Source organism: Lolium rigidum, chromosome 5 (genome assembly GCF_022539505.1).
Source record: "Lolium rigidum isolate FL_2022 chromosome 5, APGP_CSIRO_Lrig_0.1, whole genome shotgun sequence".
NCBI lineage: Eukaryota > Viridiplantae > Streptophyta > Magnoliopsida > Poales > Poaceae > Lolium > Lolium rigidum.
In genome coordinates, this window is record NC_061512.1 from 84,821,077 (window position 1) to 84,848,342 (window position 27,266).

Genomic DNA, 27,266 nt, shown 5'->3' on the forward strand with positions numbered 1-27,266 from the left:
CTTGTCTAGAACCTCCTTAATTCGGATTGCTTAATCCTCTTGGGCCTTGAAAAATAGGAGACTATCATCTGAAAACAAAAGGTGAGAAATACCTGGAGCTCACCTACACACTTTAAGAGTTTCAGTACCATTAGTGAACACCTCATGTTGTAGTAAGGTAGATAAACCATCCGCAACAAAGAGAATCAAAAAAGGTGAAAGGGGATCACCTTGACGGAGGCCCCGAGAAGGCGAAAATGATTCTAGCGGGGTTCCATTAAATTTTACATGGTATCTCACCGAGGTGACACATGATCGACATTATTCAGTCAATCTATCGGTGAGAGAACCCCGGCCTTTGCATCACTTTCCTTAAAAAATCTCAATCCACCCTGTCATATTCTTTGGATAGATCTAGCTTATAGACACAAAAATTCTTCAACACATTTGTGTTATTTTCAATGAAGTGCAAGCATTCAACGGCTATAAGTGCATTGTCTATGATTAACCTACCATGAACAAATGCACTTTGATTAATAGATAATGTCTCCTAAGATGGGTCTCATTCTATTGACCAAGCATTTAGCAATCACCTTGTAAATTACAGTGCATAAGCTAATGGGTCTAAAGTCCTTTAGAGTTTCAGGCTGATCAATTTTAGGGATTAAAATGATAGCAGTATCATTTACCTCAGCATGCATACACCCTATGCCAAAGAACAATTCCACCCCATTAATTACCTCAGCTTTAGTAGTGCCCCAATTTCGCTGGTAAAACCTAGCAGGAAAGCCATCCACACCCGGCGTTTTTAGGGGTCCTATTTGAAACATGCATCACTTATTTCATCATCAGTGAATTCCTTGCGCATGTTATCATTCATTTCCGCTGTAACCTTTTCTTGAGTCATCACTATTAGCTCATCTGTGTTTAGAAGATGGTCCATGGTAAATAGCTCTTGGAAATAAGAGGTGGCCATCAATTCCATATATGTAGGTACATCCTTCCAAACACCATTATTGTCCTTTAATCTCTTAATTTTATTCCTTCGTGCCCCCTAGACTGCTTTCTGATGGAAGAACCTGGTGTTTCTGTCGCCTTCTTCTCTGTAGAGCGTTTCCTGCATGTTATTAGCAGCTTGACGAATTTCACTGTGACTAGCATTGTTCAGTTTCAAATTTTCCAAAATTTTACTTGCCTTGTCTAGCTCTCGCAATATGTTACCAAACTTCTTCTTGCTCCAGTTCTGAAGCATGGATATTACATTGTCCAGACCTTGCATGATGTCTCCCAAGTCATGTTTGTCCCAAGCATCGCCCCAAGCCTTAGCATTGAATTCGGATAGCTCTGACTCTCTCCCAAAGAATCTCATATTGGCGTTCTTGGCTGCCTTCGTGGGACTCTACCTTTCATTCCGCAGACTCTACCTTCCATTCCGCATCCGACTGATTCAGCAGACTCAATAGCCCCTCAACTTTCTCCATCCCACCGGCACCGATGAACCTCGCTCAGAAGAAACACTAGGGATACGTGTTTTACGATCGCGTCCCTAGAAACAACGGAAGGCTTATGGTGGAGTGGGATTTGAAATTGGATTAGGTGAAAAGCAAAAAAGTACAGTATGGAAACAAAACAGGAACCAGACGAGGTTGGGAACGAGAAAACAAAGACATACAACCGTGGACTGGAGAGCATAGGCCGGGACAGAGGAGAGTCCCCAGCCCTGAACCAGCTCGAGGAGAGGCCACCAGAAAACCAGGAGGGAAACCTCGCGACGGCGGCCGTAGATCGCGATCGCCTCGGCGCCGCCAGACAGGGACACGAACCGCCACACGAGGGGCGGACAAACTGTTTCCACTGCCCGAGTCATACATCGAGGATGCACGGGCGGAGGCAAGAAATTTGGTTTTTTTTTTTAAGTTCAAGAAATTTGGTTTAAGTGTATAGATATAGGGGATTAGAGTTTTACTGATAATTATAAGACTTACTTCTGGTTGTGATGTTTTAGTAAAAATTTACATGAAACTTACACAAACTTTCTCTTCATCCAAATATAATGGGTGTATATTTGTACACTCATGTCCTTAGGTATCTCCAACGGGGTGACGCAAACGAACGCGGAGCAACCATTTGCGCATCGGTCGAAAAATGCGTCTATACCCAGGCCCAGCTGCCTGACGCATATTGACCGGGTTGTTCGCGGAGACACAAACGTGGCCCAAATATGCGCCTCAGATGCATCTCGGCGGATGTTGCGCGCTCGTGCCGAGTGTCCACTCGCTTCTCCCACGGGCCCGCCTGGTAGCGACCTGTGTCGATGCGTCTTCTCAAGCATGCCATTACTGGCAACGAGGCATCCCTTTGGCAGTTTGTGCCACGTTAATGGCGATGCCTCGCCTGCCAAGCGCCCACCTCTGCCAATGAAGTTATGGCGATGCCACACGTGCCACGCCCCTCGGCTGCCTCTGGCGTATATAAAGAGGGGTGCGCTCGGCTGCCTCATCATCTCCTCCACATAAACCCTAGCCGCCACAACCTCCACCGTAGCCTCGCCCTCCCCCACAAACCCGCGAGGGAATCCATGGCTAGTCCAGCTGACCGGCAAGGCGGACGAGGTCGTGGGCGCAGTCGAGGTCGCGGCCGCGGTCGCCGCGGCCAGGGCCGCTGTGCTGGAGCAGCATCACCCCGACGCTCACCGTCACATGCGCTGTCATCATCTTCGCAGGAGGCAAGGTGCTTCGTGTTCATCCTCTGCATCGATGAGAGGACCCCCTCGGCATCAAGCGGTTGCTGGACAAGTTCGCCGAGTTCGTTGATGACGCCCACCTAGCCGAGTTGCAGCTGCGAGAGGCCAAATGTGCCTTTTCCCGGTGGCCTGCGGAGGTCTTGCTCGATGGGCAGGGCAAGATGTACCTGCACACCAGGTGGGACAAGTTCGCCCGCGCCCACAACCTCGAGGCTAATTGCCTGCTCACCTTCCTCTACGAAGGCGACGACGAGATGATCATCAAGGTGTTCGACAAGACATCCTACCGCAAGCACTACCACACGGACAAGTCTGACGAGGACACCGACAACTAGCGTTGTTCGAGTGTTCTTTCTTTGCAGCGAAGATGGCCACCGACCCCACTAGTGTTTGTTTCTCGATGTTCTTCCTGCACATCGAAGAACATAGACACATAACTCAGCTGGATTTTCTAGTTTGGGCGACTGGGCGTCTGAGAATGTTCTTTCTTGGCAGCGAAAGAATGAAATCCGTGAGTCCAACACTAGTTACCATTTTTTAAACCATGTTGCAAACTATGCAGTAGTTTGTGCAATGTTTCTATCTATGGTTAAATAAAAAGGAAAAAAATAGGTAAAAATATTTATGCGTCGGCCGCTGGGGGCACCTCCAGGTGCAAACAGACACGCGGTAAAAAACGATCATTTTCATGTCCGCGGTTCGATGCAATGGACGTGCGCGATCACTTTGGACGTCCCATATGGATTGCCCCATTGGAGATGCCCTTAGCTGGATCCGACGAGGATGATTGGTCCCCCACGAGAAACTGTTAAAGCCATCAAGACAAATACGCATGATCTATCTGTCAGTGGCCACATCTTCCAAGAGATTAAGTAAGTATTTAGCTCATTTCAAAAAACTTGGACATCAGTCCCCAGCCGTTTGGCGGCATGATGCGCCTGAGTTTGTGCAAGTTTTAGTGGACAGCGATTGTGCTGGTTCCACCTGTAAATGAAAGTCTGATTTCCTTTTGAAAAAAAAAAAAAAAAATCCTAACCCTTGTCCCGCCTTGCCATACACAAAACCCCCTGATTTCCGTCAGAGCAGGTTGTAGGCGGCTGGGCACGAGCTTCTCCGGCGATGATCTAATTTGCTGCCTGCTCTGGACGATCCCTCCTGGCCAGATCAATAATGCCGCTTCCCGGCACACAAGAGGACGACGCATCGGGATCCAGGTCGAGGGCAAGAAGGCGGCTGAAGGAATCCACATCAACACCTCCTGTACTCCGCCTTGGCAGCGCACCCGCAGCAACGCCGACGTCTGGAACCCGGTTGGGAAGAACAAAAAGGAGTGCTGCGGCAAGGAAGAAAAAATCCAGGAGGGGAAAGAAGAGGATCCGCGGGGAGCGAGAAGAGGAGGAAAGAGAAGCGAAAAAGAGAGATACGGGGAGGGAGGAGGAGGAGGAAGAGGTGGTGGTTTCATCTGCCCCCAGCTCGCCACTTTGCGAGCCATACCTCCCTGGTGACGGGGTGATATATAGCAGAATTTACCATCCGGAGATATACAAGGCCTTTGACGCTGAAAAATCCAGTTACCGGCAAAAATTAGGTTTGTTCTGTAAACCAAGAATTTCAAGTCTGCAATAGAATTAAGTCATAGTCCAAATAAATAATAAGAGAATGCATGTTTCATATTCAATATCTAATCTAACATCTATAATATGTAAAATATCTTTAATCATTGGCATGCTTGGCTAACTGAAGTTCAAATAGAGGATAACCGTGTTCGCAGCTGAGGGTATGCCTGGGTCCTGGTTTTGACATGTTTCATACCTTGTTTAATTGAGATAGTCCTCCTCTTTGATATTGCCATGCACCTGGTGGTTTTTGCTTACCATCAGCTGCATCTTGCTAACATATCTGAGTAGCTTCTTTCATTCAGTACATTATACTACCCTCTGTCAGGATGGCATGCTGGTTAAAGTTGTGTCTCAGTGTTGATGTCTGTTCTAGAATGTAGCCAAGTAGGCCACCAGTTGTCCTGACAATCATTTGTCCTGAATTATGCTTTGCTGTATACAGACTTGCAAGTTAGATGGTCAATTTTTTTGAGTGGCATATAAAGCTTACCTGTGCTTATGCGTGCTGTATGATTTTCTTGTAGCTGCCCAGTTTGATCTGCCCACCCTTGAGTTCTTCACAGCTTCCACATGCCTGTCTGCTGATCCTAAACTTCTTCCTGGACGTGAATCTGGAAGAGAAGCAGTGCTTCGTTCTGCTCATTATGTCCTGGGGCTTTCATCCTTTGTTAGTATGTCACATCTTGCCTATATGTTCAGAGTCACTGCAACTTGCTGCCTTCTGCAAGTAAACATTTATATGTATTTTGCAGATAATACACTGCTAAGAAGGTGCTCTGGATTCTGGATTGAACGGGATGAAAAGAAAAACACCGGCATTGTTTTGACAACAGCACATCTAATACGCTCAAACTGCCCGTCTATGGACCACTGGTTAGGCCAAGATGAGTATTCCGCTGAGGCTAAGGTGAGATGTTAAGGATAGGAGAAATCTCACTTTGTGTCATATGCTTTGCCCGTGTTCTTGATGACTTTTATCATGAATTTAGTCTCATTTTTGTTAATCCTGTGATCCTGTCTCATGACCATTATATGCGTACTTCTATCTTGAAGGATCTTCTGACCTTTGCCAGCAGCTCTGAACAAGATATACTCATACTTCTTCCAACCGCTGTTTCAGGTTGTTATTCACTTATTAGATGACACCACTGCAGAGGGCCAATTGATTTACCTCCAGAAGCATTATGATCTCGCTTTTTTTAGGGTTGGAGTGGATCAATCTCTTCAGCTACCTGTACCTGATTTTAGTAATAGTGTGGAATGTGCTCAAGAAGTTTTCCAGCTTGGGAGAGATGAAAAAATGAATCTCAGGATAACTCATGGCAGGGCAGAATATTTGAATCCAACTATCTATGATCGCTATCATTACATGTACCTTTCTCGCAAAGATGTGGACAATGAGGTAACGATATACTTTACCGTGACACTATTATATGCATCATTTTTTATTTCGAAATTTGGAATATGCTTAATGGAGTTAAGTCCATATGACTCCCAACCATTCATACTGCCCCCTAGCCCAGTCAAAGTTATTTTGTTGATCGGTATTGCACACATGGGTCATGCACGTGCCGTCCTGTGGGCGGTGACACATAGGCTTGGTGGCGCGCCACATGAGCCCCTTCTCAACATGCTCCATATTCATACGTGGCTGCTCAAAATTCCCTCCTTTGGTGTTGTTCTCTGTTTGCGTTTCTGCATCAATATCTGCCACCCGCCTACCCTGCAATCTGTTGTATGCCGACTTGTATTCTCACAACCATTGTCACCATACAGAAACCTCAGACCATTAGATGATTATTCAGTTATGACCCTGGATAAAGAAAGTCTAACTTCAGATCTTTTGATATTTCACATTATCATGGAGGTGGCCTTGATTTCAAGAAGCGATATCCTATTGCTCTCAACAAAAGTCATGTCAGTTTGTTCCACCAATATAGCACAATCCCCTCACCATGATTTATGAAATCCCTTCCAAAATGAGATCTCTCTGTAACAGACTATCCACCAAAAATCCATTGCTCACACACCAGTAAGAGATGATCTGAAGAAGTATGCAGTATTCAATAAATTTCCAAAAACCCGAACTTACAAAATCGGTAGAAAATAGCACTTTAATGATTTTTTCGAATGATTTTTTGATCTGATGCAACAAAACTTCAGTAGGTCCCTGTCCCTGAAACCAAATGTCCTCCGCTCCCTCGGTAAAAACCCTAGCCTCTCAAACAGGCAAAAAAAAATTAGGTAGAACAACACGCGATCGCGAACAACACTGGAGTAAAGAGCACTCAGCTGCAGATCGCATCGTGGTTAGATTATGAAGGCACGCCGGTGATCATCGATTCGTCATCCAGTTGATTGCCTAAGTGGAAACAAGGCAGCGGACACGGCGATAATAGGGGAGAAATGGTTTGGGTCTAACCGTCTAAGTCTAACAGGACTAGATGGTTCGACCCTACGTGGCACCGGACAACGCATGTCCAATACAGTCTACTTAATGTATTTTCATTATTTATTGTGCAGTTCTTTGTTTACTATTTTGTTACTATAAACTGTAAAATATGGTTATATGGATATTGTAGTTTGATGATGGAGGACCAGTCATTGACTTCGATTCAAATGTCGTGGGCATAGTGAATAATTCTACCGACGGGTCTTTTATACCTTCTTCGATTCTACTTAAGTGCTTGGATCTGTGGAGGACTCATGGGTAAGTTTTCCTTTGTTATATTGTAGTTTTGCTAATTGTAATAAATTCTTGTTTACTGTTTTGTGCATTTTATCTGGAGTTGCACTTAAAACTAGATAATAATTATCATGTCATTCTCGTTTCTCATGAATGATTGTATATTCCATTTTTTATCGTGCAATGTTGAAATTCTGCATTTCATGTTTCATAATTTATTCACATTGGTTTGCCTTCTTTTTATTTTCTTGTTTGTCCAATTTAATGACACCAATAGTAATATGACATTGTTCAGCCGTGTGATTCTTGTCATGTTTTAAAATAAATTGATGCAATTTTTTTAGTGCAAAAATCATGTATAAGTGATGCTAAGGCTCTTACCTTGATGCCTAGGTGGGTAGGTGATCATGAGCAGAGATTTCATAATAGAGTGTTTTGCCCAAAACCGCACTTCATTGCAACTGATAACAGTTCACCACAAAATTTGGAAATTTTAACAAATAACCACACATTCTTGGCTATAGAACCGGAATCTAGCGGTTGCCTCTTAGGAATCACAGATACTTACGTATCCGATACGTGATACGGGGATACCGTGATACGACAATTCTTAAAAAACTCAGATACGGGGATACATTCATATATATGTAAATCATTTAAAAATATAGAAAGTAAATATTAGTCATAGGATTAACATGGCTGTGGATCTCCTCCATATCACACGAGCAGTGGGTAGTACCTGGGCTGCATTCCCAGAAGTTGCTGCCATTGTACATGCTCGATATTGAGCTCCCAGTCGAAGATTTGTTTGATGTGGACGTACTACCACTACCCATTGCTTATCTGAAGGGAGAAGGAATGAATTGAGAGATCAAATCAATGGTGGGTGGATTCATGGATGAAGGTGGTGGCCGAAAGGGGACTAGGAGATGGAGGAAGAAAACTCGCTGGTCACGTAGCTCGATGAGGCAGGGTGGAGTGGAAGGATCAGCAATAGCAGATGAGTGGACGTTGGCTTGCTCAACCAGTGAGACGGCTTCAGAGAGATGGCTATAGGCGGCGCCTGCGCAAGGGTGCGATGTGTGAACCGTGTTTTTGGAGGCTGTGGGGCGTGTGTTCTTTTCGGGGACGGGCATCGTAATTCGTAAGGTTAGACGGCGCATGCGCATGGGTGCGATGTGTGAACCGTGTTTTTGAAGGCTGTGGAGCGTGTGTTCTTTTTGGGGACGGGCATCGTAATTCGTAAGGTTACGCGGCGCCTGCGCAAGGGTGCGATGTGTGAACCGTGTTTTTGGAGGCTGTGGGGCGTGTGTTCTTTTTGGGGACGGGCATCGTAATTCGTAAGGTTTCCGTATGGTTCGAGTATCCCTTGGGTATCCCTCCCCTGTCGATATTTTGTTTTCTTTTTCTTTAATTCGAAAATGAGAAGATACATACGGGATACGTATCGAGCAGCATCCGGGCAATATCCCGTATTCGAGCAGTATCCGATACCGATACGGTAGAAAAGCAAAGTATCCACGCTTCATTTCTTGCCTCATTTAAAGACGAATCCAACAGGCTGGTCCCACATACAAGGACTAACGTGGAAAATAAATCTTCAAACCAGACCCACATAACACCGTCTCCATGCCACCCTCCTCTCTCTAACACCGTCTCCATGCCACCCTCCTCTCGCACGAGCAAGCTCCATGAGTGGGTAGCCCTCGCACCTGGCAGTGCACCGGCCCTGGTTTGCTTATGACCATTGGCCTTCAGGCGCAAGCATGGAGACTCAATTGAACGAGGTGCTTCTCCTGCCCATGCTGGGGTTCAGGCTGGAGTTGTGGGGCACAAGACAGCAGTGTGAGTGCGATCTCCTGCACTTGGGGTGCGTTGAAGCTTTGCTCCTGGAGCTTGAGGGTGAGGGCCTTGAGAATGAGGGGTGTGTCGTCGTGGGGGTTAAGTGCGATGGTGCGCTCCTCCTCAATGACGGTTGCGATGTGTCACAGCATGGGCGGGGGTAGCTAAGCGGCGCGACAAAGAAACTACCTGTCCTGCGGCTGAAGAAGTGGAGCATGATAAGCATGCCTGTGTGAAAGATGAAGTGGCCCCTGGATGACAGCCTTCGACTAGTTAGTGGCCAGCGGCCTTTTTCATGGCGTGCATCAGCCGTTGGCATAGGGCCGGCTTAGGGCTTGTGTGTCAGCATCAAGATGCAGGGGTTATGGCGGTTCGGACAGGTGTGGGCGATTCGAAAGGCGATGGCGGGGCGACGGCGACCTGCTCGCCCCCGACGGCGGCCAGGGCGGGCACCTTCTGCTCTGTTCCGTCCCCCGGTGAGGGCATGGGGCGGAGCCTTGGCCGCTTCTGGGCGCTCGCGGTTTCCGACGACGAGGACGCGGGCGAGGACCCTTGCCGCGCTGAGGTGGCCGCGGAGTCGGGGTCTGGGGATTCGTCCTCTGCGGAGGGCCGGCGGCGGCCGGTGACCCCAGTTACGCTGGATGGGTTCATCCATCGGGCGGAGGAGCTTGGGGGCTCCCTCCGCCACCGTCGACGACGGGCCTTTGCGCCGGGAGGCAAGGGCTCGCGGTTCTCGGCGGGCCAATCTCCCAGGTTCGGGCGACTTGGGGATGCTGGCTGGAAGCGGCGTGGTCGGGGCTCCACGGGGGTGGCTCCTCCGACGGTTTGCGGCCCGGTCACGGGAGATCGGCGGACGAACGACCAGCGGGAGACGGCGGCGGCTGCGGCGCCGCCTGAGGTCGGGACCGAGGAGGGGAGGAGCGTCCCGCAGGGGAGCGTCCCGTGCCAGGCTGCTGGGCTGGACTTGGGCCGGCCTGCCAGCAAGGCTGTTCCGGGCCTGGAGGAGTTCCCCGAGCTGCCAGGTTCGTCTGGGGGCTCTGGGCCGTTTGTTGGGCTTGGCCCACTTTTGCTTTCCTTTCCAACGGGCCTGGAAGGGGCCTCTATCGGGGTTAAGAGGTGGCTCTGGATGCAAAAAGGGGTTTCTGATCCTTCTTTAGGGTTTCTTGCAAGAGGAGAGGAGGTGCGGCGGCGCTTCTCCAGGCGTTTCGTTGTTCGTCCCCTTCAACCACCGGCGCTCTCTCGCTCCTTTGCGGAGGTGACGGCGATGGGTGGCGACGGCCGCAACAAGCGCCGGCTCGACGGTGAGGGCGGTGACGGGCGGCGCGCGGAGGGGGCGGTGGCGGTGCGGGGTTCCGCGGGAGGGTGGCAGCAGTGGTGGTGGCGGCGGCTACAATCGGGGGCAGGGGTAGCGGCCGCTACGGTGAAAACAGCAGCCGGCGAGGGCCTGGCTTCGGCGGCTCTGACGGGGGTCGCCGCCATGAGGGAGGTGGCGGCGGCTCCTTCCGCCAGGAGGGCGGCAACTTCGGCGGTGGCGGTTCCTCCCGCCAGGAGCGCGGCGGCGGAGGCGGTCCTTTCCGCCAGGAGGGCAACTTCGGGGCGGAGGCGGGGGCTCCTTCCGCCGGGAGGGTGGCAGCAACTTCAACGGCGGCGGCGGCGGCCCTTCCGTCAGGAGGGTGGCGGTGGCGGCGGCGGTCCGTTTCGTCAGGAGGGCAGCGGAGGTGGGGGCTCCTACCGCCAGGGGAGCGGTGGCGGCAGCTCCTACCGCCAAGAGCAAGTTGGCCATTTTCGGCCGGATGGTGAGGCCGGGCACTTCCGGGGAGGAGGTGGCCGAACGGCTTCCGTGACGAGGGTCATGGAGGTGGCGGGAACCACCGGTCTCAAGAGGGCTGGGTTCAGCCTTCAGCCGGGTGGCATGCCCAACAGCGGCGTGAGGACGGGGCTCCGCGTCGTTCGGCCGGCGAGGGCCGCGCCGGGTCTTCCAATGCTGGGCGGCGGGGGCCGGCAGCAGGAAAGGGCGGCGCGAGTAAGCACAAGGGCAAGGCTGGGCCTGCAGCTACGGCGGGCGCTGTGGCAGATGCGGAATGCTTCAAGTGTGGGCGCCCTGGACACTTTCAGTCGACGTGCACCTTTGAACCGATCTGTGTGATCCGTGGAGGGGAGGGGCACGCGTCCGCAAATTGTACATCGCGCGGCAAGTTCCTCCGGCTACGGACTATGGGTCACGCCATTGCGGGGGCTGGTTTCTTTGCGATTGAGGTGGACCCGATCAAGGGCAAGAGCACCGGGGAGGCTTTCACAGCGGTGATCAAGTTCAAGGGCACCCCGCTGTCGCCGCTGCAGATTTCTGATGAACTCAAGGATTTGGTTGACGAGCAGTGGGATTGGCAGGTGTGTCGTCTCTCGGAGACGGAGTTCTCGGTGTGTTTTCCTTCGCAGGCCACGCTTCGCATGGGAACGAGGCATGGCAAGCTTTTCCTACCTATCAACAAGGTAGAGGTGGAGATTCGGGAGGCGTTTCTTAGCCCCAAACCTTCACTGAGCCTCGCCGTCGGTGTGGGTCCAGCTGTCCGGCGTCCCGGATGACCTCATGGAGGTGGACCGTCTGATGGCTGCTATGGTTCTGATTGGCCGCCCTTTGGAGGTGGATGAGCTGTCCCTGCGCAAATGTCGCACTGAACCTATCCGTATGCGCTTTCAGTGCCGGTACCCGGAGCGGATCAAAGGGACGGTGCAGCTGGTGGTGAACGGGGAAGGCTACAACATTGCTGTGAAGGCTGAGCTGGGCGGGAGGGGCGGGGGCACTTCTGGGGCGGGGCCGGCCCCGTCGCCGCCTAGGGACGATGATCAAGATGATGAAGACTATGATGATCCGTCTCCGTCCGAGGAGGAGTGGAATGACCTGGGGAAGAAAGACAAGGAAAAGAGGAACCAAGCGGCTGCTGAGAAGCCGCAGGAGACGCCCAAGGGCAAGGAGCAAGCTACGGAGGCGCGCGGCGGTGGGACGGGCGCCGGGGGGTATCACAGCGCCCCGCCGCTGGGTGACACGGAGTCGCGGCTGCGTTTCCTTGATGAGTACGGGTCCAACCTGGCGGACGGGGGCGTGCTGGCCTCCTTCCGCCAGCCCCGCTCCCTCATGGTTCTCGTGGCCTCCCTCCTAAGGCTGCGGAGGGGTCGACGGACTCGCGAGGTTTGTGACCCCGCCTTGGAGGGGGCGTTGACATGGCCATGGTGTCGGGCCCGGGGATGGCCGCGCCCATGGAGGTTGCTCAGGGAGAGCGCCTGACTGCTGGGGAGTTGGCTGCTGCCACGCTGGAGAGGCCCAGGGGGGGCGACGGGGTGCAGCGATCCTCGCCGATGCCTGAGGTGTCGCTCCCGGAGGTCGGTCAGGTGGTTCCGGTGGTGGCTGCGGAGGGCGAGAAGTCCAAGACGGCGGCGACCTACTCGAGGGCGCCCAAGAAGACGGACAAGGCGCTGTCCGTGAGGAAGAGCTCCAGGCACAGCAAGGTGTCGGTCAACCTTTCAGCGCTGGAGAAGGCCAAGAGGCCGACTGCGGACAAGAACCTGGACTCGGGTACACATCAATCCACTTCTCTTGATTCCCTTCTCGACGCGAGGCTTTCCAATGTTTTAGTGGATAGTTGTATTATTTTCAACCCGAGCAGGGGCTCTCCGTGTGAGATTCTCGACCTCGGTGCGTGCAAGGGAGCATGCCCGAGCAGCCATTGCGGCTGCGGCCTTTAAGAAGGAAAAGGAAGAACAGCTAGCGGCGGCCGGGGAGGCCGACCCGCAAGCCGAGGTTCCGGCGGAGGGCCCGCCGGTGTCGGAGGACCCGGAGGGGAAGGCCCTTCGACCCGAAGCAAGCCCAAGCGTGCGTGCGCCAAGCGGCCAATGCTGTCGGCCCGTAAGGGACGGGGCAAGCGCGCCGGGTAGCGATGAAAGGCCTCATTTACAACATTCGGGGCTTTGGGGCCTCTGGGAGACGGTCCCAAATGCTTGATTATCTGCGCTCCGAGAAGGTGGATTTTGTTGGGCTCCAAGAGACAATTAGGCAGGATTTTTCGGCCCCTGAGCTTCGCAGGCTTGAGGTCGGTGGTCAATTCAATTGGAATTGGCTGCCGGCGACGAGGGCACTCCGGGGCCTGTTGCTCGGGTTTCCGGGATGAGACCTTTGAGGTGGGAGTATGGAGGAAGGGTACCTTCTATCTCAGCGCTCATGTCCTCCAGCGGAGGACCAACAAGAAGTGGTGGTTCGTGCTGGTCTACGGACCAGCGGATCACCAACGTACTCGACGAGTTCTTGGGCGAGCTTACTAGGGAAGTTAGCTCGTATCGGGACCCGGTGGTTCCGGGTGGGGACTTTAACCTTATCCGCCGGGCTGGGGATAAGAATAATGCCAACATTAATTGGCCCAGGGTACATAGATTTAATGACGCCATTGCGAACTCTGTCACTAAGGGAGGTGGCTAGGGTAGGGGCGCGATACACTTGGACGAACAAGCAGCTGTCACCGGTGAGGTGTGTGTTGGATAGAGTTTTTGTGTCCCCGGCCCGGGAGGCTTGGTTTCCGCTATGCTCCCCGACGGCGATCACTCGTATTGGCTCGACCATACTCCTCTCCTACTTAAAAGTGGAGAGGAGGAGAGGTGTGGGCCTGCCGGATTCATGTTCCAAACTTGGTGGTTTGGGATCCCGGGATTCTTGGACCTAGTTAAGGGTAAACTGGGCTCCTTTTTGCATGACTTCGGTCCTCATAGGGGATCGATTGAGCACTCGGTTATGCGTGGCTAGGTTGTCACGTCGGTTCCTCAAGGGTTGGGGGGCCAACCTTGGGAAGGAGAAACGTGACCGTAAGGCTGGGCTTCTGGCTCAGGTCGAGGCGTTTGATGCGTTGGCTGACTCGTCAGGGTTAGACGAGGAAGGATGGGCCTTCCGCTATCACCTAGAAGACCAGGTTGTTCTGCTCGACTCTTTAGAGGAGGAGTATTGGCGTCAGCGGAGTCGCGTACAATGGCTTCTCAAAGGGGATGCTTGTACGGCGTACTTCCACGCGATTGCCAACGGGCGCCGTCGGAGATGCGGGATTCACCGTCTGATTTCGGAACAGGGCAAGCTTTCGGATCAGGCAGCTATCATGGGACATGTGTATGACTACTACCGCCAGCTGATGGGCTCAGCGGGCGAGGCTAGGGCCTTCACCCTGGCTCATGACCTTTGGCCATCCTCTAAACGTGTATCCGACGCAGAAAACTTGGAGCTGGAAAGATCCTTCACCTTAGAGGAGCTAGATGCCGTTCTACATGATATGAAAGTGGATTCGGCCCCTGGCCCGGATGGCATGCCGGTGGCCTTTTTCTTGAGGTTCTGGGGAACTTTGAGACCCCTTGTCTTCCAGATTCTGAATGATTTTGCCCTAGGGAGGGTGGATATCTCCCGGCTGAACTTTGGGATCCTTTCCTTGATTCCTAAAGTAAAAGGGGCAGATTCTATTAAGCAGTTCCGCCCTATAGCGCTTATCAATGTTATTTTTAAGTTTGTGTCTAAGGCTTATGCGTCTCGCCTCGCTCCGTTAGCTCATAGGACGATAGACCGCTCACGGATCGCTTTTATTAAGGGCAGGGCCCTTCACGAGGGAGTGTTGGCCTTGCACGAGATCGCTCATGAGTTGCGGGTTAAAAGGCTAGGGGGCCTTTTCCTCAAGGTAGACTTTGAGAAGGCCTATGACCGGGTTGATTGGGATTTCCTGCGCGAAGTTCTTCGCCGGAAGGGTTTCTCTGCCACGATGGTTCATCGCCTAATGCAATTGGTCTCGGGCGGCCAAACGGCGGTGAATGTGAATGGGGAAATCGGCCCCTTCTTCCGCAATGCCAGAGGGGTCAGGCAGGGTGACCCGCTGTCCCCTATTCTCTTTGACTTCATGGTTGACGCTTTGGCAGCCATGCTGTCGAGAGCCAGGGAGGCTGGACACATTTTGGGTCTGGTTCGGCACTTGATTCCAGGGGGAATCACCCACCTGCAATATGCGGATGACACGATGGTGATGATTGAGCCGACGGACGAGGGTATTGCCAATCTCAAGCTTGTCCCGATTAGTTTCGAGCCGATGTCCGGCCTAAAGATCAACCTTGCCAAAAGTGAGGTGGTTGTGGTAGGGACCACGCCTTTGGAGCAGGAGCGGGTAGCTCGGCTCCTCAATTGTCGCTTGGGGACATTCCCCATTAAATACCCGGGATTGCCCCTTAGCAACAAGTCGCTACGCGCCTCGGACCGGAGTTCCTTACGGCCAAGGTAGCAAAACGGGTCGACCCGTGGCGGGGAAGTTTTTGGCTTCGCTGGCCGCCCGGAGCCGACGAACTCCTGCCTCGTCGAGCCTTCCTCCGTTTGCGATGAGTCCGTTCATGCTATTTGACTCAACGCACGCGGCCTTTGACAAGGTCCGCTCCCGCTTCTTTTGGGAAGGAGTGGGGGATAAGCGCAAATACCACATGGTTGATTGGGCAACGGTGTGCCGGCCTAAGGAGGCGGGGGGTTTGGGTATCCTCAACACTAGGCATATGAACATCGCGCTTATGCTTAAGTGGGTTTGGAAGCTCTACCACAATGCTGATGGGTTTTGGGCTGAGCTGATTAGAGCTAAGTACCTTGGGGAGAATGACCTTTTCTCTCCCCTGGTGCCTACCAAGGGTTCGCAATTTTGGAATTCTATCCAGAAGGTCAAGTGGTATTTCAAACTTGGCGCGAAACATAGCGTCCGCAATGGGAAGCGGACGTTTTTCTGGCTTGATTGGTGGCTAGGTACCTCTCCGCTCAGGGACAGGTATCCGGTGCTTTTTAGCTGCTGCACTTCACCTTTCATTACGGTGTTGGGGGCTAGGGATGGCCCGGGTTGGCGTCTGCAGTTTAGACGTCCTTTCTCCCTGGCTGAGATGGTTGAATGGGACAACCTTACCAGGGAGCTTGACTTCACTCAGGCTAGCGCCGAGGATGACTTGGTTTCTTGGCGCTTGGAGGCTTCGGTGACTTCACCGCTAAGTCTCTCTACTGCCGGCTATCGCAGGGGGCGGCGGTCACACACTTTAGGGAGGTTTGGCGGACTCGGGTGCCACCTAGGATAAGGGTATTCTTGTGGCAACTCCTTTGGGGCAAACTGCCTTGCTCCTTGCAGGTGGCCAAACGGAAAGGTCCGTCTAATGGGTTGTGCGCACTCCGTGGGGAACCGGAAGACTGCGATCATATCTTCTTCAAGTGCGCTTTGGCCCGCTTCTTATGGGCGGGAGTTAGGGAGCTCCTACATTGTTCTTGGAACCCTGCGGGGGCAGGTGATTTCCTGGCTATCTCACACGGCTTGGCTGGGGCGTATAGACGAGTAGTTTGGTACTCCTTCGCGGCGTTAGCTTGGGCCTTATGGAATATTCGCAATAAGCTAACTATGGAAGGGGTTCTTATTGGCAAACCGGCTGACGCCTTATTCAAAATGATCGTTTACATGCAGCAATGGAGGATGCTCGGTGAAGTGGAAGGATAGAGGCCTCGTGGACGCGGCGATGGACTCTCTACGGCGGATGCATACGGACCTGGCGGTGTCGATGGGCTCCTGATGTCGCCATGTCTTCATCTCCGCCATGTACCCGGGGGATGGTGTCCGATGCTATGTTTGAACCTGTTATCAGTCTGCTATTTGCATCTTGAGCTTTAGACTTTGTTAGGTCTGGGGACCTTGTACGCTGATTATGTGCTATGTGGGAGCGATGGCTCGTTATGTATCCCAACTATGTATGGTTATGTTGCTTTATTAATTTAAAGCAGGGCTAAGGCCTTCAGTTTAAAAAAAACTAGTTAGTGGCCCTAATGCCAGTCCTTGATCGAGAGAGCGAGAAAAAAATAGGCAAGAGGAAGGAGAGAAAGATGACAGATGGGGCTCATGTCTGTCCGCAGGCAGCATTTTACTTCATCAGCCCTTACATGTGGGCCTGATCTGTCGGATTCTTTGTCAAATAGGGTAAAACTGGTAGATTTCGGTTTTAAGTTAAATACTGGTACAAAAGGCGTGTTTTCTTTTAAATGTCTAAAAGTTGTGGTCACCGTTATCAGTTCAGTTGGCACTGATGCTGTTGTTTTGCGTAACTCTCTATATACTCAGTTGGTCTTGTTTCCATTGAAATGTGTTGTTTGTTGGGCCATAGGATTATGACAGATTCTCCTTGAGTGTTATTCACTTTATTCAAATAATTGGTCTGGTTTTGGCGGTTTGTTATCCAGTTTTGTATTTGGAATAAAATAACTCATTTGAAATGGGTTTGACTTTTACATGCTCTTTTTCACTGTTTTTGATTATTAAATGATTATTGTATAGGTCCATCCCGCGTCCCCACCTTGGGTTGAAGTTCTTCGCCATCAAGCTTTTAGACCCTGCTCATATTGAGAAGATACGGCGCAAGTTTAATATTGATCGCGGTCTTATTGTTCAAGAGGTATGGAATGTTTACTGTTGCTTATTTGTTTATTTAAGGTTCTTCTCTTACATCATGGAGTAATTATCACCAACTGAACCTTAGGTCTCAAAAGAATCGCATGCGGAGAAACTTGGAATCCGAATGGGCGATGTTATTGAATGTTTTGAGGGAGAAAACATTTCTACTACAGTTGAGGTGAGCATATTATAGATTTATATAAGGATTCAGTTGAAATGAGAAGCCCACCTTTAGAGCTTCAACTTTGTATGAAATTCACTTTGGAGCTTCAACTTTGCAACAAAAAAGTGTATTGTGTAATGTCTGTGCTGTGCCAAGAAAATGATTTGCTTAAGGTGTTGAGTTTTTTAGTTACACAGTTTTTTTAAGAAATACTACTAACATTTAGTTGTCAAAAGCACTTGGAGTTGAGCTTTTTAGTTGCACAGATTTTCTTTTGCTTAGAAATACTAACATGTAGTAGTAGGCTAGTAATCATCTGAAAGGGAATTATGACAATTGTTTGCAGCTCTAAATACCTTCTTTTGTGGACATCTGTGCGTCATGAATGGAGTTACGTGATAATCAGTCTAGCACAATTTGTATCACAGTGATGGTATGGTGCAGGCTTGTTTGCAGTACTACAGCAGTAACCATGTGTAAATTGGTATCATGGCTCATGGGGTCACATATCAACCACACACAGTCATATACAGAGAAATAGTGCTCAATTATGTCCCTTCAGTAGCTCAAAAATTGTGGCTTGCCCCTGCTTTCTCAAAAGCATAACCAGAGTTACAAATTATAGAGCAATGTGAAAGTAAATAAAAACATTTGGGGATGCAGCTTCCAGAGAAATAGTAACCATTTTAACATAAAACTGGCTCACAAGCATATTAGAAAATCAACAATATCCAAACTCCACTTGTTGCACACCCATCAATTGTTTCTTTTGACCAAAATCAGCTAGTACTTGCAATTAATAAGGTCAAAGAGCACCACTAGACCTCAATCCAAATTTATTAGAAAAGCATCTACAGTTTAACTTCATAACGTGGAACTAGCACATTTTGTTTTGACACAACCGGTCCTTAACATGACACTTACATAACAAGTCCTATTGAATTGGAACTGAAATCACAAGCTCTTAGCATCAATATGTGTCTTTAAACATCAGACATAATATTTCTAATGGAGAATCTTGGTGCAGAAATGGCCCTGTCCTTATCCTTGCAGTTGCTTCCTTCTTGTTTTGCTCACCTTTGCACATTTTGTCCAAAATGTGATACTGGTGGCGGCTGTAGAAGAAGCCTGTTAAGAAGGCACGTGTACACTATACTTAAACGTATCTTCGTCTTTGATCTGCTTAAAGAACCAGTGATCTACAAGTAGGGTTGCAAAGCGGACATCCCACAAACCTTCATGTAGCTAGGTATATCAAAGTCAAACATGTGTTAATCTCAAATAAAAATTGCACTAGGTTGACTTTTAGAACACCTATATGTGGGTTTGCATGGGATCCTGCTCGCAGCCCTATCTACAAGATCTGATCAATGAGAGGGTGGTGATTATAATGGGGAGGGAGAGAGCAGTTCCGTGAGTCAGTTGCAGTGTGAAGCTGATTCATGTACAGCAACGTGGAGGCTTTGTCTACATGTCAGTCCATGTGGTGCAATACACCGAGCCGTTCGTCATTAAGGGCACTACTGGCCGGTTTAACAAAGTTTATGCTATGGTTTTGACGTTTTCAAGGCCTTAGAGTCCAACTGAACTTCATGGAAAGTTTAGTCTTTAAGTGGATTATTTTCGAAAAAATCATATATGTATGCCACATTGTATTACTCTATGCTCTTGACCTCTGTAATTTCTTGCTGCTATTATCAGTTGGAGAACATGTTACTGGACTTATCCAAGGGCCATTTTGCCAATGGAAATGACAGTCATGCAAATATAAATGTTTCGGTAACTTTCCTTTCATATTCTATGTGTGATTTGCTCCATCTGTGTGTTCATCCCATAATACGGAACTATGAACAGCAAAATCTTAGCACTCAGAAATATATCGGTTTGACTTTGTAGATTGGGGTGTTCAATGCTCGTAAAAGACTCTGGAGGACTAGAGAGTTGACTGTAAATGTTTCTGATCAAGGGGAAATTGTTGCAAAAGGTTCGTGCATCCCCTTTCAACCTTGTCTCATACAAACATGATCTAGATTGTCAGTTTTCTACCTCCAAGTTCTCTGTTCACCTTCTTTTATACTCCCTCCATTCCAAATTAATTGAAGTTCTAGCTTTGTCCTAAGTCGGTAGTCTGACTTTTGACAAAGTTAGAACTAAATTAATTTGGAATGGACTGATAAATTCATTATGTTTTAGTTCTAATTCGTAAGCTTACATGCATTCTGCAATAGCATGTCCTTACAGCCATGAGATGTTTAGTATACCATAATATTCATACACTGTAGGTTTGATGGATGTGTTGGCGCTTAACTGATTATGATTTTGGTGAATGGTTGATTGGCTGGTAACTTGTTTCGTAACTAAAATGGCTGGTAACTGGTGTTAATAGGCATGTTTATTAATGCAAAGGCATCCAGGCTACGTCTTTCGTGGACTTCGTAGAACTTGGGAGTAGGGCCGGCCGTCCTGAGATTTCTGGGGCCCGAGGCAAAACTGAAGTCCAGGCCCTTGAATTTGAATATCTGGATTTTTTTGGTACAGATTATCAGTGTACTGAGAAAGCATCAACTGTAAAATGGTGGCATTTCTCTACATGCAAAATCACAGAAATTTATATGGCAGGAACATTCAATAAAATTAAACCAGATTGCTGAACATTAACAAGTTCAAGTAAATTAACTAGCTAATTTTAAGTCACTTGAACATTTTCAAAGCACATCATTGTTCTTCACTGCTACTTAGATGCCAAGAATATAAAAATCCATATAGCTATAGCATATTTTTACCCACAATAAAACCAGCAAGGCAGTCTATCTGGTTTTATGTGTGGGGAGGGGGATTACTCGGTGAATATCTTTATACTATATTAAATGGCTAGAGGTGGTGTTCCAATGGTGCGTTGCTTACCCAGCTAACCCGTCCCGTGCGGAAAAGATTAAAAAAACAGAAAATAACAGCCGCCATCCACTTCTTACCCATCATGTGCTCGTTCCTTCCCCTTTCCTCCTACTATTCTTTAATATTTTGACATAAAATCGTAGCTTTTATCGATGAATTTCATGGTTCAAGACGGAACGATTTGAAATTCAGGGATCAAACTGCATCAGGTCTTACCTTCGTCTTCATCCTCCTCTTCATTGTCAGATTTGGTTCATCGCTCTGTCAACGACCTGGACCCAGAAGCAGGCCCAAGAGAGGAACCAGGCCCAAGGAGAAGCAGGCCCAGGAGGGAGAAGAAGGCGCCAGCCTGGCTCACCACCGGCAGCTGGATTACGTGAGGACAAAGGCAGTATTTAGGAAGGGTCGGGTCTTTCTTTTCGTTTTGGCTTGTAATTGGATTATGAACGGCGCTGCCGTGTGTGACTGGCTCGGGGGTGGTTGGGTGGATCGAGCCACCAAAATATTCTCTCCTGCGATTTGAATTGCAATAGATCTAGCCGACTCTTACAATTGGTAATCAGAGCCTTCCGATCCGATCTGGATTTCCCCACTCACAAACACGCCACCAGATTTTCGTCCCGGAAGCGCGCGGAAGCCATGGAGAATTTGTCGCCGGAGTCTCGAGCTCTCTACGATCTCCTCCGCACAGATTCCAGGGAGGAGTACGAGGAGAAGTTCCTGGCTTACAAGAAGGAGGTGTTGGACGCAGTCAAGATCTTCGTCGACGACACCACGGGCGAACTCAAGGAGATCCACGCCTCCGTCGACGGCGTCAAGTCGTCGGTGAGCCGGGATCTGGAGATAGTCAAGGCCTCCATCGCAGACGACCTCGACTCCATGAAGTCCACGTTCGGCTCCCAGATCGCGGCCCTCGCTGATGCCGTGATCCGGATTCCGCGCCCGGATCCTGGCGACAAGACGGGCCCCTCGTCTGCCTCACCAACAGCAGGCCAGGGAGGATGCGCCGTCGGCCCCGATGGGCACTGCCGCGACACACGTCACCGGGGATCGACAAGTGCACCGCACTGGTCTTCCCCGGTCGGAGGTATGCAAGCCGACCGCACCTGTAATTCCAGTGATAAGTGGAAGTCTATCTGTGAATCTGACCAAGGAATCCATGGCCACCGCGTCGATCTACCGCAATTTGACGGAGCAAATCCGAAATTGTGGCAGAGGCGTTGTGTGGAATATTTCCAGCGCTGCAATATTCCGGGGACGCTATGGGTTTCTTACTCATCGGGGCAGTTCACTGGAGCGGCTGCTACATGGTTGGAATCATTCCTGCAACATCATTCCTCGGCAACTTGGGAAGAATTCTCGTCAGCAGTGCTCAACCGGTTCAGCAGGAACCAACACCAGATTCTGGTAAGAAGGCTGTTCCACATCTCCCAGGAAACAACAGTGGAGGATTATGTTAATCGATTTTCTGATTTGATGGATCAAATTGCTGCATATGAGACACACCCTGATCCAATCCACTACACCACACGTTTCCTGGACGGGCTGAACGCTGGAGTTCGTGTGCTGGTGGCCATACAGCAGCCGAAGGACCTCGACACTGCTTATACACTTGCCCGGTTGTATGAGGAACTTGGGGGCAGTAGCAGTTCTGTAGGACATGCACCCACGCAGACTGTTTCTCACAGGCGACCGCATCACTCTCATCAGTCGCAGGCACAAACTCATTTTCCTCCGGCAGCACAACTGCCACCACCACCTCCAGCTAAGTGGGTCTCTAAGGCTGTCGAAGAGAAGCGTGCACAAGAACAGAGGGCTGGTAATGGAGACAGATGGACTAGTCTGAGAGCTTACAGGCGTTCGAGGGGGCTCTGTTTCACTTGCGGTGAGAAGTATGGGCGAGATCACCGAGTGCAAAACTACTCGTCCAATTACATGTGGTGCAAGAGCTGATTGATCGCATGTACCCCGATGAATCCAAGTGATAGTGAGCAACCGGAGGATGAGCAACCGGGAGAACCTCCACCACATCAGCCCCAGCAACATTTGCTGCTACTCTCCACAGCTGCTCTGGATACCAAGCTTGCCTCTCCGAAGACTATGCAGTTACAAGTAGAGATACAGGGACATAAATTTTTGTTCCTTGTTGATTCAGGCAGTTCGTCATGCTTCATTGATGCGAAAAAGGCAGAGTTATTGCAAGGGAAGTCGCTGCTTACTGTACCAATTCCAGTCAAGGTTGCAGGAGGGGCTATTCTGCACAGTACAACTTGTTTCGAGTCCTTGAATTGGACAGCTGAGGGGGCAACATTCACTGATACATTCAAGGTCCTTGATCTTGCCAGCTATGATGGTATTATTGGTCTTGATTGGTTGGGAAAGTACAGCCCCATGCTAACCCACTGGGAACAAGGTTGGATTGCTATTCAACATGAGGGGAGACAGGTAGTGCTCTATGGTGATGGACCAGATCATTGCACACATGCTCTAGTAGAGATTCACTTGTTACAAGAAGTTGTGAAGGACAACCAAGGCATCCCTGCTGATGTACAGGAGGTACTGGACAAATTTCCTGCAGTCTTTGAAACTCCAACAGGATTGCCACCTCGGAGGAGATATGACCACCATATACCATTGGTTCCAGGTGCAAGACCAGTGTCAGTTCGACCCTACCGGGTAGCTCCTGAACTGAAGGATGAAATTGAGAAACAAATCAGAGAACTCTTGTCTCAAGGCGTCATTACCCATAGCAATAGTTCTTTTGGCTCTCCTGTACTGCTGGTAAAGAAGGAAGATAATACCTGGAGGCTCGTGGTCGATTACAGGCAACTGAATGCCCTAACCATCAAGGGCAAATATCCATTGTCTGTCATCGACGAACTTCTGGATGAACTTGCGGGATCAAGGTGGTTCTCTAAGCTAGATTTGAAGGCTGGCTATCATCAAATTCGCCTAGCTCCAGGAGAGGAACACAAGACAGCATTCCAAACACACAACGGGCAGTATGAATTCAAGGTTATGGCCTTTGGGCTAACAGGAGCTCCCGCGACATTCCAGCATGCAATGAATGCCACCCTGGCACCAGTACTGAGGAAATTTGCTGTCGTTTTCTTCGATGATATACTGATTTACAGTGCTACCTACTCTGAGCATCTGCAACATCTTTCGACTGTGTTGTCTATCCTCCAGAAGGATCAGTGGAAGGTGAAGCCCAGCAAATGCGTGTTTGCTCAAGAAAAGGTGGCCTACTTGGGGCATGTTATCTCAGCAGCTGGTGTATCAACTGACAACTCCAAAATTGAGTTGATAAGGAATTGGACTCAGCCAGCGAATCAGAAGGAGCTGCGGGGTTTCCTAGGCTTGACCGGTTACTACAGGAAGTTCATCAAGAACTATGCTATCATCAGTCAACCGCTTACAGCCTTGCTCAAAAAAGGGGTTGTTTTCGTTTGGACAGAAGTCACAGACACTGCTTTCCAAGTTTTGAAGGATGCACTAGTGTCAGCACCAGTTCTAGCCTTGCCAGATTTTGCTCAGCAATTCGTCATCGATACTGATGCGTGTGACGTGGGTATTGGAGCAGTACTTTCGCAAAAGGGGCATCCACTGGCTTATGTAAGCAGAGCTTTGGGACCGCGTAACAGGAGTCTCTCTGTTTATGAGAAGGAATACTTGGCCATTTTATTGGCCGTTCAGCAGTGGCGTCCATATTTACAAATGGGGGAGTTCGTGATTCGCACTGACCACAAGAGTCTCACCCATCTCACAGATCAGAGGTTGCACACAGACTGGCAGAAAAAGGCGCTCACCAAGCTGATGGGTTTACAGTACACAGTGCAGTATAAAAAAGGCATACACAATGGCGCTGCTGATGCTCTATCAAGGAAACCACCAGAAAGCTCACAACTCTTCGTGATTTCTACTCTGAAGCCAGCTTGGCTCTCTTCTGTTGCAGACAGCTATGTTACTGACGACCAAGCGCAACACTTACTCCAGAAATTGGCATTAGATCCCAAGTCTGTTGACACCTACACGATGGATCAGGGCATCTTGCGCCACAAGGGTCGAATTTATGTGGGGGCTGATGCTGCTCTACAACAGCGACTCATCTCTGCCTTCCATGACAGCCCACAAGGAGGCCATTCAGGATTTCCTGTGACTTACCGCCGGATATCTTCGCTGTTCAGTTGGCCTGGCATGAAGACGAAGATTCGTGAGTATGTGAGGGCCTGTCATATCTGCCAACAAGCTAAACCGGAGCGTCTACCGCCGGCTGGGTTGCTACAACCCTTGCCAGTTCCCTCGGAGCCATGGGAAGTTGCCACCATGGATTTTATCGACGGGCTGCCTCCTTCACGCACTTACAACTGTTTGCTGGTTGTCGTTGACAAATTCTCCAAATATGCCCATTTTATTCCTCTTAAACATCCTTACGAGTGCCGACAAGGTTGCGGATTTGTTTGTCGACAACATATACCGACTCCACAGCATGCCATTGTCTCTCGTGTCTGACAGAGATCCTGTATTCACCAGCCACTTCTGGCAGGCAGTTTTCCGTGCAACTGGAACACAGCTGAAGATGAGTACAGCGAACCATCCAGAGACGGACGGTCAGACAGAACGGGTAAATCAGTCCATTGAGTGCTATTTGCGATGCTTCATTAGCGCTCATCCTTACCAGTGGGCCAAGTGGATCAGTCTGTGTGAATTCTGGTATAACACCAACTGGCATTCTTCACTTGGTAAGTCTCCCTTCGAGGTTCTCTATGGCAGGCAGCCAAGGTACTTTGGCATTACAGCTACGGATCACATTGCTCCTCCTGACGTCCAAGAGTGGCTCAAGGAGCGATCCCTGATCCTTGCATCTGTCCGCCAACATCTCTTGCGAATGCAGCAGCGCATGAAACATCAGGCTGACAAGAATCGACGGGAGCGCAGTTTCTCAGTGGGTGACCAGGTTTTCCTTCGACTCCAGCCGTACATTCAGTCATCGGTAGTTCGACGGGCAAATCACAAGTTGTCCTTCAAGTTCTTCGGTCCCTATGAAGTGTTGGAGCGTATTGGGCAGGTTCCAATTCAAGTTCTGCATCAACGGGTGCGCCAGCGTGGTCATCGCACCGTGACTCAAGTGTTGGTCCAATGGAGTGGAACTGATGAAGCACAAGCCACCTGGGAGGATCTGGAGCGGCTGAAGCAAGCATTTCCTTATGCTCCTGCTTGGGGGCAAGCAGGATTTCAAGAGGCCTATTCCTATTCCTATTCCTGTGAATAGTACAAATTCCTGTTCACTATTCTCATTTGGACATTTTGTCATTTTTATACAGGCCACACACAATGGTATTTTTTCGTGAAAACTCACACGAGTAAGTATCAACATAATATGTACATGCAAAATTTTACTTCACATTTTTTGAAAACTTTTAAATAGCATTTTTTTAAACTTTTCGTAAATGGGTGCGCGCGTACCCAGGTTCCAATCCTCCGGGTCGGTGGATCGGGATGCTAATTTAGTAATCTGCGGTGTTCATTCAGCCAGCCATGTTAGCGACAATGAGGTTGCTGGTGGGTTATCTATTTTACTTGCTCTGCTGCAAGATTCATAGTATGGCATCTTGTGTTGCTTATGTTCGATCCAGTGCTGCTTTCCTGCTCGATTGCTGTGGTGGAAGACAGCAGTTGATTAGTGCTAATTAGAGGGCACTGCTGTGCTCGGAGCGCCCAAATCGAGCGTCTGGCCCAGGCTAAAGCAAGTGCTAGTGTCATCCAAGCCATTCTAGTTGCAGGGCTGCTAACAAGCAATCTCCACACAGTTTCCAGGGTGGTTCCTTGAGGCGCGACACAGCCACAGTTGCAACAACCATGTTCATAGCGTCTGCATTTATTAATTTATCGTGCCTTAGGATTCTGACTTTCTGAGCACTAGCATAGAAGTGCCTGATATTATTCAAGAATATGTTACACCAATATTTTTATGTATAGCCTTCCTTTTTAGTTTGCATAGATAATTAGCATTTGTCTTAACATAGATGTTTTTCTTTGTTTAGCTACTCGTCCTTTCAATATTGAAGGGATTTCTGCTTCGGTGCCACCTGACCTAGTTGCTTCAGGCAAGTCATGTTACTTTCTTTGCATTAGTTGTATGCCATGCAAGCTAGGATTTGAGTCTGATGCTTTTCCTTTCGGTCTTTCTTAGGATAAACCGAGTCGCAATGTGTTTTGCCAAGTTCAGCCTTTTGCAACAGATACCTATTTTGCTATGCTCTTGAACTATATGCCGTGCTCTAACCATCATGCACGGTCATCAATTTTCTTCAAGGAGTATGATGGAAGCCAAGGGTTTTTAACTGATGATATCTATGTTAGCGAGTTTGGTTGAAATTGCTCAACAGAAGAATACGTTTATGTTTGCTTCAAGACCAACGTTGTACATATAACTTCTGAATTGCTGTTATGTTCACCAACTGTTGAAGAAAGTATCTAAGCATGGAGGGAAGCTTCATGTTCATCATTTTGGGTGATATGAACCAAGAATATTTGGGATGGCTTGGCAGGGACACAATTGAGCTTGCTGAAGCAACCACACATATTTGCGATTGAGCATGGTAGCAGCCAATAGACTGAAATGCATCACTAAGTCCCACAACTATTTAAGGGGCGTAAATTAATCCTAACACTTCAAAAGTGACATCTAAAAAGATATCAAGTTCACCGCCGGAAAGAGCCGGCCCACGACGTCCAAGAAAAGCTTCTTTTGGAGGTTAGGGGACATATTCCCATGGAAGAGAGGCCCCGGTTGAATTTCACGTGGCCAACTTGTAACCATGTGGAAAATTAGCACCGTCATTTGGCTCAAAGGAACAATCCTCAGTAC

The 27,266-nt window shown here is 49.4% G+C and overlaps 1 protein-coding gene across 1 annotated transcript; it reads left to right on the forward strand.

Moving 5' to 3' along the window:
• The first annotated feature begins 3,892 nt into the window (after positions 1-3,892).
• Positions 3,893-26,912, forward strand: LOC124656169. The gene is made up of 11 exons (XM_047194961.1): positions 3,893-4,310; positions 4,866-5,012; positions 5,094-5,248; positions 5,462-5,743; positions 6,924-7,051; positions 17,221-17,338; positions 17,423-17,515; positions 19,202-19,279; positions 19,397-19,484; positions 26,440-26,502; positions 26,589-26,912. Exons 1-11 carry the CDS (start codon positions 3,893-3,895, stop codon positions 26,591-26,593), a joined length of 1,575 nt encoding a protein of 524 aa, XP_047050917.1. The 3' UTR covers positions 26,594-26,912.
• The last annotated feature ends 354 nt before the right edge of the window (positions 26,913-27,266 follow it).

Excerpts from the sequence above, each read along its gene's own strand:
- LOC124656169 (XM_047194961.1), top strand. The coding sequence starts at position 3,893 with ATGCCGCTTCCCGGCACACAAGAGGACGACGCATCGGGATCCAGGTCG. Across the intron at positions 4,311-4,865 it reads CAGTTACCGGCAAAAATTAG|CTGCCCAGTTTGATCTGCCC; the intron begins GTTTGTTCTGTA and ends ATTTTCTTGTAG. Across the intron at positions 17,516-19,201 it reads ACATTTCTACTACAGTTGAG|TTGGAGAACATGTTACTGGA; the intron begins GTGAGCATATTA and ends TGCTATTATCAG.